The sequence below is a fragment of the Capra hircus genome, chromosome 5 (genome assembly GCF_001704415.2).
Source record: "Capra hircus breed San Clemente chromosome 5, ASM170441v1, whole genome shotgun sequence".
Classification (NCBI taxonomy): Eukaryota; Metazoa; Chordata; class Mammalia; order Artiodactyla; family Bovidae; genus Capra; species Capra hircus.
In genome coordinates, this window is record NC_030812.1 from 87,538,278 (window position 1) to 87,552,016 (window position 13,739).

General features: G+C 36.2%; 1 protein-coding gene across 1 annotated transcript in view; it reads right to left on the reverse strand.

The window, feature by feature from the left end:
* The window catches only part of LOC102191590 (solute carrier organic anion transporter family member 1B3), a 75,719-nt gene extending 62,377 nt beyond the window's left edge, over positions 1-13,342 (reverse strand). Inside the window, exons 1-2 of the mRNA XM_005680797.3 lie at positions 13,250-13,342; positions 10,358-10,509 (exon numbers count right to left, since the gene is read on the reverse strand). Coding sequence (XP_005680854.1) covers positions 10,358-10,447 — 90 coding nt within the window. The 5' untranslated portion in view covers positions 10,448-10,509; positions 13,250-13,342. The remainder of the gene's footprint in view (positions 1-10,357; positions 10,510-13,249) is intronic.

The window sequence follows — 13,739 nt, forward strand, 5'->3', positions numbered from 1 at the left end:
TCACAAAGAGTTGGACACAACTGAGTGACTTTCACTTCACTATCTAATACGTAGCCCAAAGATTTAATTTTTATTAAATATTAATCTTATGTTTTAATAACTATTTTGATGTCTTTCTAATGTGTTTGATGTCTTTGATTTTGATCTATTTGATTGAATTTTTCTTTATGTAATTTTAATAATTGCAAAAATCTCTTAAAATTTTTTTGGTATTTGATATATTTCTTCTCTTTTCTATTATGTACTAATTAGGCAATTGTATTGCCTTAAAATTCACTTTGGAAAACTATCTTGTGTTTAATTCCTTTCTATTTTTTTTAAACAGATTTTATCATTGTAAATTTCTTTTTTGTCCATGCATTTTGATTTGATTAATTTCAGCCAAATTCTATGCGTTCATTGTCATAATCCAGAGTTTTTGGTAATATACTGGTTGTTGCTTAAGTGATTTGTTTTAGCTCTGCTTACCAATGTTAAAAAGCTTTATGAAAATTTGAACTTCTTTTGGCATAAGATATTTCCTTAATTATTTAAATACATATGAATGCTGGGAGGAAAAAGTGATAAATAATTTAAGAATATCTCTGTAATGTGCCACACTAAGGCACTGTATGAAAAATTATGGATGGAGGTTCATGGCATCATACAGGAGGCAGTGATCAAGATCATCCCCAAGGAAAAAAATATGCAAAAAAGGCAAAATGGTTGCCTGAGGAGGCCTTACAAACAGCTGAGAAAAGAAGAGAAGCAAGAGGCAAAGGAGAAAAGAAAAGATATACTCATTTGAATACAGGGTTCCAAAGAATAGCAAAGAGAGATAAGAAAGCCTTCCTCAGTGATCAATACAAAGAAATAGAGGAAAACAATAGAAGGGGAAAGACTAGAGATCACTTCAAGAAAATTAGAGATACCAAGGGAACACTTCATGCAAAGATGGGCTCAATAAAAGACATAAATGTTATAGACCTAAGAGATTAAGAAGAGGTGGAAAGAATACACAAAAGAACTATACAAAAAAGATCTTCACGACCCAGATAACCACAATGGTGTGATCACTCACCTAGAGATAGACATCCTGGAATGTGAAGTTAAGTGGGCCTTAGGAAGAATCACTATGAACAAAGCAAGTGGAGGTGATGGAATTCCAATTAGGCTATTACAAATCCTAAAAGATGATGCTGTGAAAGTGCTGCACTCAATATGCCAGCAAATTTGGAAAACTCAGTGGTAGCCACAGGACTGGGAAAGCTCAGTTTTCATTCCATTCCCAAAAAAGGCAATGCCAAAGAATGCTCAAACTACCACAAAACTGTACTCATCTCACATGTTATCAAAGTAATGCTCAAAATTCTCCAAGTCAGGCTTCAACAGTATGTGAACTGTGAAATTCCAGATGTTCAAGCTGGTTTTAGAAAAGGCAGAGGAACCAGAGATCAAATTGCCAACATCTGTTGGATCATCAAAAAAGCTAGAGAGTTCCAGAAAAGCATTTACTTTCTGCTTTATTGACTACCCCAAAGCCTTTGACTGTGTGGATAATACAAAACAGTGGAAAATTCTTCAAGAGATGGGAATACCAGACCACCTTACCTGCCTCCTGAGACATCTGTATGCAGGTAAGGAAGCAACAGTTAGAACTGGACATGGAACAACAGGCTGCTTCCAAATAGGGAAAAGAGTACATCAAGGCTGTATATTGTTACCCTGACTAATTTATATGCAGAGTATATCATGAAAAATGCCAGGCTGAATTAAGCACAAGCTGGAATCAATATTGCCAGGAGAAATATCAATGACCTCAGATATGCAGATGACACCACCCTTATGGCAGAAAGTGAAGAAGAACTAAAGAGCCTCTTGATGAAAGTGAAAGAGGAGAGTGAAAAAGTTGGCTTAAAACTCAATATTCAGAAAACTAGGATCACAGCATCTGGTTCCATCACTTCATGGCAAATAGATGGGGAAACAATAGAAACAATGACAGACTTTACTTTCTTGGGCTCCAAAATCACTACAGATGGTGACTGCAGCTATGAAATTAAAAGACACTTGCTCCTTGGAAGAAAAGCTATACAGCATATTAAAAAGCAAAGACATTACCCTGCTGACAAAGGTCCATCTAGTCAAGGCTATGGTTTTTCCAGTAGTCATGTATGGATGTGAGAATTGGACTATAAAGAAAGCTGAGCACCAAAGAACTGATGCTTTTGAACTGTGGTGTTGGAGAAGACTCTTGAGAGTCCTTGTACTGCCAGGAGATCCAATCAGTCATCCTCAAGGAAATCAGTTCTGAATATTCATTGGAAGGATTGATGCTGAAGCTGAAACTTCAATACTTTGGCCACCTGATGTGAAAAACTGACACCTTGGAAAAGACTCTGATGCTGGGAAAGAATGAAGGCAGGAGAAGGGTACTCCAGAGGATGAGATGGTTGGATGGCATCACTGACTCAATGGACATGAATTTGAGCAAGCTTTGGGAGTTGGTGATGGACAGGGAAGCCTGGTGTGCTGCAGTCCATGGGGTCATGAAGAGTTGGACACGACTGAGCGACTGAACTGAACTGAAGGCACAGTATAATTAAAATAAAAAGAAAGACAAGAATCAAGAGGAGAGAAACTTGTCATAGAAAGAGGAACCCCCAGAAGACTAAGAGCAAGTTTTTCATTATAGGTCAGGAGAAATGGAACGATATGTTAACAGAATTCAGAAAAAAGCAAAAACAAACCATATCATCCAAGAATACTATACTGAGCAAAAGAAACCTTCCAAATGAAAGAGAGGTAAAAACTCTCCCAGACAAACTGAAGCTGAAGGAGATCATCAACACCAGACTTCCCTTATAAGAAACACTAAAGGGAGTCCTTCAAGTTGAAATAAAAGAATACTAGACAGCAACATGATAGCAGAAGAAAGCAGAAAACTTGTTAGTAAGGTAGACATAGAGACAAAAACAGAATACTGTATTGCTATAATAGTGGGCAAACCAGTTTTGATTCTAGTATAAAAGATTAATGACAATAATATTTAAAAATAATTATACAAATATTTTAAAAGTTAGACAGTATATATAGATGTAAAATGTGATAATAGTAATGTAAAGTATATGAAACTGGAGAATTTAATATGTAGAGCTTTTCTGCTATCAAATTTGTTGTTATCAGCTTTATAACTGTCATAATTATAGATATGGAACCATAAAAGACCCTAATTTGCCAAAGCAGTCTTGAGGAAAAAAGATCAAAGCTGAATGTGTCACTCTCTCAGATTTTAGACAACTGTACAAAGATATGGTAACCAAAACAACCTGGTATTCCCACAAAAAACAGATATACACATCAACAGAACAGAATAGAGAGCCTAGGGAAAAACCTCACATACCTATGGTCAATTAATCTATAGTAAAGGATGTAAGAATATACAGTGGAAAAAAGACAAATCTCTCAACAAGCGGTGTTGGAAAAAATGTACAGTTACATGTAAGACAATGAAATGAGTACATTTCCTCACATTGAATGTATGTGTGTGTGTGTATATATATATATATATATATATATAAAACTCAATATGGATATATAGATATATATACACACAACTCAATAAGGAATAAAGAGGTGAATAAAGACCTGAAACCATAAGACATCTAGCAGAGAACATAGGCAGAACACTGTTTAACAAAAATTGCAACAATAATTTTTCTGAATCTGTCTCCTAAGCTAAAAAAATTCAAGCAAAAATAAACAAATAAGATCTAATTAAATCTAAAAGTCTTTGCACATCAAAAGAAACCATGGATAAAAAGAAAAGGTAGTCTATAGGATTTGAAAATAATATGACTGGCAAGGTGTTAATACCCAAAATAAGTAAATAGCCCATACAACTCAATATTAAAAAAATAATAGTTAAATAATTGGCAGAAGATCTGAATAGACATTGTCCAAAGAAGACATACAAATGGCCAACAGACACATGAGCAGATACTCATCATCACTAACAGATAAATGCACATCAAACAACGTGTAAGATATAACTTCACAGTTGTCAGAATGGCTATCATCAAAACAACTACAAATAATAAGTGTTGGTGATGACATAGAGAAAAGAGAGCACTTGTACGCTGTTGATGGGAATGTAAATTGGTGCAGACACTTATAGTATGGAGGTTCCTAAAAAAAACTAAAAATAGAACTAATATATGATCCAGCAATTCCACTCCTGAGTATATATCTAGAAAAATCAAAGACACTAATTAAAAAAGATACATGCACCCCAATGTTTATAGTAGGACTATTACTCAACTATAAAAAAGAATGAAAATCTCCCATTTATAGTGATGTGAATGGACCTAGAAATATGATTTGATAAAAACAAATATTGTATGATATCACTTACATGTGGGATCTAAAAATTAATACAAACAAAGGCTTTTTCTGTGTAGCAAAACAGAAAAAGACACAGATATAGAAAAAGAACTAGTGGTTTCCAGTGGTGAAGGGGAGAAGAGGAAGGACACAATTAGGGGTATGAAATTAGGAGATACCAACTGCTAAAATAGATAAGCACTAAGTCTTCCCTGATGGCTCAGATGATAAAGAATTTGCCTGCAATGTAGGAGACCTGATTTCAATCCCTGGGTCAGGAAGATCCCCTAGAGAAAGGAATGGCAACCCACTCCAATATTCTTGCCTGGAGAATTCCATGGACAGAGGAGCCTGGTGGGCTACAGTCCATGGGATTGCAAAGAGTCAGACATGACTGAGTGACTAAACACTTTCACTTTCAAGGATATAAGATATAGTACAGGGAATTATATCCATTATCTTGTAATAAGTTCTAGTGTAGTAGTCTGTCAAAACACTGAGTTTCTATGCTATACACCTGAAACTAATATAATATTGTGAGTCAGCTACACTTCAATTAAAAAACTAAAAATTAAAAAGAAGCAAGACTCAACTATTCCCTATGTATAAGACTCTCAGTTTCTCACTTTAGAACTAAAGACACACAAAGACTGAAAGTGAAGTGACAGGAAAAGATTTTCCACGAAGTTGGTAACCAAAAGTGCCTGTACTTACTTCAGACAAAATAGATTTTAAGTAAAAATGTCACAAGAGACAAAAGAAGACATTAATATTAAAAATGAAAGAGTCAATTGACCAGGAAGATTTAATAAATATCTCTATCTTTCTATCCCAACATCAGAGTACCTAAATATATAAACACTGAATGGAAAAACAAACAGCAATACAATAATAGTAGAAATTTGAATACCTCATTTTAAATAGTAAATAGAAATAATAAAGCAATGGATAACTTGAAGAACAATATAGACCAAATTGACCTAAAGGATATACACAAAACATCCCACCCAACACTAGCAAAATACATATTACTTTCAAGTGTACACATATCTTTGCATGTTTCACCACAAAATAAATTTTAACAAATCTAAGAAGATTGATCTCATCCCAAGTATCTTTTCTATCCACAATGGAATGAAACTAAAAATCAATAGCAGGGTAAAAACTGGAGAATTCACAAATACATGGAAATTTGCAACACCCTTTTAAACAACAGTAGATCAAAGAATGCTAAAAAGAATTTAGAAAATACCTCAAGACAAGCAAAACTGAAATCACAACATACCAAAACGTATGGGATGTACATATACAGTACTAAGAAGGAATTTCATAGTGATTAGTGCCTATATATAAAAGGAAGAAAAGTCTCAAATCAGCCACCCAGCTTTACATTTCAGTGTGCTGGAGGGATAGTGGCTTCATTCTCACATGCACAACAACGTGATGACAACCTGGCCAAAGCACGTATAGTTGTCTGCATGGTCTGATGCAGCATATTTGGAGAGGAGTTTTGAGTTAGCAAGATGGCCTTGTGTATAAAGCATGTGAATTGCTGTCCAATAATAAAGCTCAGAGAAGCAATAAAAATAAAGGCAGCTAGCTACTGATAGTACAATACACCAGATGTTGTTCTGCTGTTGCCCTTCCATTAGCGGATTCATCTCTTAGCATAATTCCGTCACTCGGATGCTATTATTTCCCTTTCACAGATGAAAAATCTTAGATACAGAGAGGGTAAATGACTTCCTCCAAGGAAAGGATTATATTTACAGGTTTTGGAGATGAGGACTTGGGCATCTTTGCATGCCATTTCTCTGTCTAACTATGAATATATTAGGTAACATGGTAAGGGGATATTAAGTTTGCAAATGGAGTTAAGGTTGCTAATCAGATGACCTTGAAGAGATTGTCATACGTTGTCTTTGTTAACTCAGTTTAATCCCAAGCATGCTTTAAGCATGGATGAGAGAGCAGAAAATTCAACAACAATGTGATGCAATGTAACAAATATTTGATTGACCATCACTAGCTTTGAATATGGAAGAGAGTTATTAGTCAAGAACTTTGGACAGTTTCTAGAAACTGGAAAAGACAAGGAAATTAACTTTTCTCTAGAGTCTCCAGAAAGGAACACAACCCTACCAAAACCTTGGTTTTAGCCCAGTGAGAACTATTTCAGACTTCCTGACTTTAGAATGGTATAATTATTACACAGCTGTAATAAATTTGTGTTGTTTTATTCCATTAAGGACATAGATACGCACACACACCTATACATATGTGTACATTTGCATGTCAGTGTCAAGTGGCCATAAATGCTATGGAAAATCAGTTTGGTTGAAGAGTTATGGATAGGAACTGCTATCCATATATATGGGTGATATATGGTGTGTGTATATATATATATATTTTTTTCACCACCGTTTATATGGGGTGGTCAGGGATGAGGTAATATTTAAACAGAGATTTGAGTGAGATGAAAGTGCAAGATATGGGAGTAGAACATTTCAGATGAGGAGACAGTAAGTATAAGCTTCTCCAAGTCAGAATTGCACTGTGCATCTTGAGAAATAGCAATAGGACAGAGGCAATGAGCCAGAGGAAAACTGTGGGATAGTGATTCTGTCGGTGGATAAAAATGGGATAGTTATCCTAATGATTTCTGGAAAAGGAATAGGAATGAAGGTGGACTGAGACAACTTTTACTTTTGCCCTGTTATTTATATTTTTTGATGATGATGCATTACTTTTATATTTTTAAAGAATTTTCATTATAACACAGCAGTACAAGAAATCTGAAGCACAGAAACAAGTATAAAGATGAGCAGTGTACTGGCAGGGTTTTCATAACTTACTTGGTTCTGCTCAAAAATTGAGGGAAAGGGGTAAGAAAGAATCAAACCATGCTGTTATTCAAGATTATTTGCTATCTATTTGCACTTTTACACATTCTACATGCTGAGTCTATATACACTCCTCAGAAACAACATGTACATTTGTATGTGTGTGGGCACATATGTTTGCTTGAAGCTGAATTATTTGGTATGAAGGGGAATATTTGGAAGTATAGAATGACAAAGATTATTTAAAAATCCATTTATAAATCCATGCTTACCAGAACATCTTGAAGATACCAATATTATGGAAACTCACTTATACATTAGCAACATGGAGTACAGTTGAGATCATGGGATTTCAGGCTGCCTGAGTTCAGACCTTGGGTCCACCACTTACCAGCTTAGGGACCTACAGAAGGTCATTCAACCTCCTAAAGTTTTGTGTTTTTTTTTTTTTTTTCCCCAGCTGAAAAGGGAGATAATAGCACATGACTGACTGAATCGTGATAATTAATACACCCACTAGTAGAACTAAAACAGGCTTCCCTGGTGGCTCCACGATAACAAATCCGCCTGCAATGCAGGAGATGCTGGTTCAATCCCTGGGTTGGGAAGATCCCCTGGAGGAGGGCGTGGCAACCCACTCCAATATTCTTGCCTGGAGAGTTCCATGGAATGAGGAACCTGGCAGTCTACAGTCACAAAGAGTCTAGGGTCACAAAGAGTCAGATACAATTGCAGCAACTGAGTACACAGGCACACAGAACTGAAACACTAGAAGAGGGCTTCCCCGGTGGTGCAGTGGATAAGAATCCTGCCAGCGCAGGGCTCACAGGTTCAGTCCCTGGTCTGGGAGTGTTGCACATGCCATGCAGCAACTAAGTCCATGCACCACAACTGCTGAAGCCCATACACCTAGAGCTCTGCAACAAGGAGAGCCACCACATTGAGAAGCTCCATCGGCCATAACTAGAGAAAGCCTGCACAGCCAGCGTTCGGTTCAGTTCAGTCGCTCAGTGGTGTCTGACTCTTTGCAACCCCAAGGACTGCAGCACACCAGGCCTCCCTATCCATCACCAACTCCCGGAGTTTACTCAAACTCATGTCCCTTGAGTTGGTGATGCTATCCAATCATCTCATCCTCTGTCGTCCCCTTTTCCCACCATCAATCTTTCCCAGCATCAGGGTCTTTTCCAATGAGTCAGTTCTTCGCATCAGGTGGCCAAAGTGTTGGAGCTTCAGCTTCAGCATCAGTCCTCCCAGTGAATATTCAGACTGATTCCCTTTAGGATGGATTGGTTGGATCATTACATATTCAGTGTAACCAAAATAAAAACAAAAAATAAAACACTGGAATAGTGTCTTGCATAACATTAAGTGCTCAATATGCTATTATTGTGATTGTTTCTCTGTTCTTTATTATTGGACTGCAATTAACATACTTTATACACACTGATGACTTGCTAACTTGAAACTTTTCTACAAATATGCTTCAGGAGACTACACAGGCAAAAAAAAAAAAAGAGACTACACAGGCAACTTTATTTGCTTTAGCTAGTTTGTCGTCATCTTGAATACATGTGCAAATGAAATCACTATAACTGCCCATGTTTAAAAGCAAAATAATCCAGCACATCATACTGACATCAACAGACAATAGAACTGTTCCAAATGCATTAGCCAGTAGCTTCTCCTGGTGACTGCTTCTTGGCTTAAATATTACTTAAATATTTCATCAGAATAGACTTTACCAGTAATCTCTGAAAAACAAACAGACCTTATGTTCCCTGGACAAAGTTAAAAAAGACCTTATATAACACGATTGCAATTGAGTTTAATCTCTGGTCTTTATTCAGCTAGACAAAACTATAAATTTCAGGAAAACATTTTAAATAATGATCAGCGTCAGCTCTGGTTGCGTTTTTGATTTCTTCTAGTCTTCTCTGCATGTATGCGTGCTCAGTCATGTCTGACTCTGCGACACTTGGACCATAGCCTACTAGGCTCCTTTCTCATGTGATTCTCTAGACAGGAATACTGGAGTGCGTTGCCATGCTCTCCTCCAGGGGATCTTCCTGACCCAGGGATCAAACCCTCATCTCTTATTATGTCTCCTACATTGGCAGGCAGGTTCTGTATTACCACTAGCATCACCTGGGAATCCCTATGGGGGTTTAAGGCTTTATTACCATATATAAAATAGATAGCCAACAGGAATTTGCTGTATGGCTCAGGAAACTCAAACAGGGGCTCTGTATCAACCTGGGGGGGGGAGGGAGATGGGAGGGAGGTTCAAAAGGGAGGGGATATGTATACCTATGGCTGATTCATTTGAAGTTTGACAGAAAACAACAAAATTCTGTAAAGCAATTATTCTTCACTAAAAAAATAAATTAAAAAAAGGCTTTGATTCAAGAGTTTTCCATTTACAGTCTAGATGGCTTCATGCAAACTTCTCAATTTCCCTTTGTCTTAGTTCTCTTAATACTGTGCTCAAGGATTGCTTTTCCCTGTCTGTGAAAATCCCAATACAGCCTATATCATTCAGTGTTTCATGGTTTTATGACAGAAGCAAGAGACAGGATTACCACTTTTAACCGTTGCATACGGAAAAATTTACTGACTATCCCAAGTCATCAACTAGGCTTTGGGGCCAGGTCTTTTAGTTATAACAGATTTCTTTTCCATCAGACTATATTATTTAAATTAATAGGATAAAAATGCTATTTTCTTTTTTAAAAATTAAATAGGTCAAGACCGCAAAGTGATTCACAAGACTGATAAATCTTCTCTGTCAATAGGTCAAATGCAAGATTTTTTAAAAAAACGTATTACCCATTATACAAGACTACTTTTATTTGAATCATAATTTTTGTAAGTACCTTTTGTTCCATCAAGAATGAAGAGAGGATACCAAAATCTTTCTAAATTTTCAACATTAATAAATTCTAAGCCAAAAATGTCACCAAAGAAATACTTTTTCTGATTGAAAGACTGACGTATACCAAGATAAGTATCATTCTATATTTTAATGTATGCTTCTTTCAAAAACTCTAATTTGAAATATAAATGTTCTTTTAAAAAGACTGGCTGCCTTTTCTTGAAATAAAAATTACCCCTTTACTTATTTTAGTTTGAAAATATAAAACTTATTCCACCTTGAATCCATTGCAGCAGTTTCTAGTTTTCCTTTTCTCAGAAGGTTGTGCCTCTGCCGTCTTATCTGAATGATGATTTTGGTCCATCATTGAACTGCATATATCATGCGAATGTTTCCAGTTGTTGTTGATGTTTAGCTCAAAATGATCACCTTTTGAGAGAGAAAAAGTAGGTTTTATTTCACATTAACAATTCAGAAATGAGAAAAACCTCAAGGTCAACATCCATCAATCAATAATTCCACAAATATTCATGTAGGATTTATTATGTCCTGATGAGGCAGAAATTGCTAGACAGTCTAAGACTCTGAGACCTTGGTTCTTTTTAATTTCTTTTTTTTTTCTCTTCCCAAGTAAGCATCTCACTCTTTGTTCCAATTACCACGCATCAGAGGAATACCTCCCTAGTCTGGAGGGTCATAAAACATTCAGGCCAAGTATAAGACAATCATTACCTGCTGTCCAGTTTATTAAGCGGGAAAAAAAACCCCAAACTTCAAGAAGACCATTAGCTCTTAAACATACCTTTGGTTCCTAAATAGTGGTCTGGGGTCTTAAGAAAGGGTTGAGGGATGACATCACAATGTCTAGAGAAATTGAGAAATGGGGGATCCAAAAAAACTATAAAAATGACAATCTGGACTTTGCGATAGTCAAACTGATTGGTCAAAAATGATGTATATTAAAGTCACCAGCCAACCAAAGGTATACAGTTTGATACTAGTAAAGATATAAAACTGCTGTAATCCCTGCCTTCTGGGGGCTCTTCACCCTCTCTCAGTGTCTATGCTGTGAGCTTTGTATCTCTACCCTTTAAGATAAACTTTGCCTGTTTGAGAGTTTGCAAGTTTGCAGATTTCATTCTTCGGCTCCATGAACAGAGCTCGGGTTTCACGTTTCACTGAGCACTGAAACACAAAATGAAGGGGAAACACACACACACACACACATTTCTAGTTTTAGTGAGATTATAATTTAGGAAGATAAATTTATAGAGGGAAACTTGAATTAAAAAATAAGGTAACAGAGTCACACACTAGATTAGATTAAATAAATTATTAGCAATATCTATTAGAAATAAAATCTGGGGATTTTCCTGATGGTACAGTGGATAGGAATCTGCCTGCCACTGCAGAGGACATGGGATCGATCCCTGGTCCAGGAAGAGTCCACATGCCACAGAGGAACTAAGCCCACACCACAGCTATTGAGCCTGTATGTTCTAGAGCCCTCCAGCTGCAACTACTGAGCCCCTAGGAAGAGTAGTCCCTACTTACCACAACTAGAGAAAATCTGTTCACAGCGCAACCAAATAAATAAATAAATATTTTTTTAAAAGAGAAAGAAAATTTTGTTACATTTTCTGCATATCAACATTACAAGATCTAGAAAGACAAACGTTTAATTCATCTTTGCGTACTCAGGTGTGTCCGACTCTTCACAACCCTGTAGACTGTAGCCCACCAGGCTCCTCTGTCCGTGGAATTGTCTGTGAAGAATACTGGAGTGGGTTGCCATTTCCTTCTCCAGGGGATCTTCCCGATCCGGGAATCAAACCCGCATCTCTTGCCTCTTCTGCACTGGCAGGCAGACTCTTTACCACTGAGCCACCTGAGAAGCCCTTAATTCACCTTTATGTCTTTACCAAGTGTCAAACACTGCCTTCCACATAGTAGACAGTCAAAATGAGCAGAAAAAGCAGTGTAATGAATTATAATTAGAATGGCCTAAGAAGGTTTCATAGAGAATATACCTCTGGAACCAGGCTCAAAAGGCAGGTAGAGTTTGGACTTGTTAAAAAAAAGAGCTTAGGGTACTCTAAGCACCTCTCAGAGAGACTATGGTCATGCCTGACCTCACCATAACCACAATTCCACTTTATTTTAATTAATTAAACAGAATCATTCCTTTTCTTTGTATTTCTACTACTTTCCCAGACAGACTACTTGTTGTCACCTCTCTCCTACATATTGGGAAAAATATCCAGATAAAAAATTGGAAAAGTAGGCACTCTTACCTTATTTCTGGAAAAAGATTAAATTGTAATAACTCACTACAAATTAATTAAAAGAGTGGAATATCAATTCAGAGTTGACTCTAAACATCATGACATTTTAGCCTGAACTGTACTGGTGGTACTGAGAGGGGGGAGCGGGGGGAAGGAAAAACAGCATTCACTAACTTCTTAGATCTTTTACAAGTCTGTAAATAACTTAATAATTTTAAATTAAATAACCTTAACAATAATTATTAGGCTAGCCAACTTCCTGAATTGGAGAAGGAACTGATATTTTTGAGTCCATAGTTTGCTCCAGGAACTGGGCTGAGCGGAATTTTTTCTCATTGAATCAGAGATAAAAGAATCTTGAAGACCTATTTCCTCCCTCTGAGTCAAACTTGACTTGAAACAAGTAACATCAAGGTGGGTAAGTAGTTTTGAGACACATCTCATTTCTCAATGCTTGCCAGCTAACACTTCAACCCACATTATCCAGTTGGAATCAAAGAAATTAAGAGCAAGTTTAATAATTTTATAGAGTCAGTGATAACAATTGCCTTGGAGCATATTTTGAGAAGATAACTGGGGGTTCATTTTTTCAGACTTGAAGTTCCACTTGGATAGAAAGTAATAGGAATGGGATTTCAGACTTTATTGTTAAATTATCAATGCCTGATTTCCTGTCTTTTATTTTCAAAAACACAAGCCTGAGGCTCAGCTACCTCTAGAAGATAGGTTTTAAGGGCTTAGACTATAAGCATGTAGAAGACAAACAGCATAAAATGTGTAATATTTATCATGTCTATAAAAACAATTTTTATCCTTGAAAATTGTGGAAGTTTCTCAAATAAGAGAAACACTGAAGTTTGAGAATTTCAAAGGTTTTTTCTTACCTGGACTTAGGATCCCACAGCAACAACCACAGGTCTATCCCTTTATCTGTTGTCAGAGTCTCTTGCTAAATAGTTAGCTGGGTTATTTCTTTTTTCAGTCCAATGATGATTAACTATCTTATTAGGTCATTGTCCTAGGCAAATAGAGGAAAACTGACCACTTATTATAAGAATCTCCACTGCACACTTATATTTTAAAAACTGTGTTAATTATATCTCAGAACTTACAAAATATTTGTATATAAAAGTTCAAAAATGAAGCTTTATTTCTGAGAATAATTTATATTTTCTTACTCAGTTTGCATATTTTTCTTTAAAAATACAAATACAACAGATTATTAAAACTCTTCCATATAAAGAAGACTACAAGGCAATTTTTAAAACTTGTCTATAGATTGCTTTAATATTCAAAGGATCAAATACACTATTTTGTTTGATTCTTTTTGTTGTGAAAGTTGCTCAGTTGTGTCTGACTATCTGCAGCTTCATG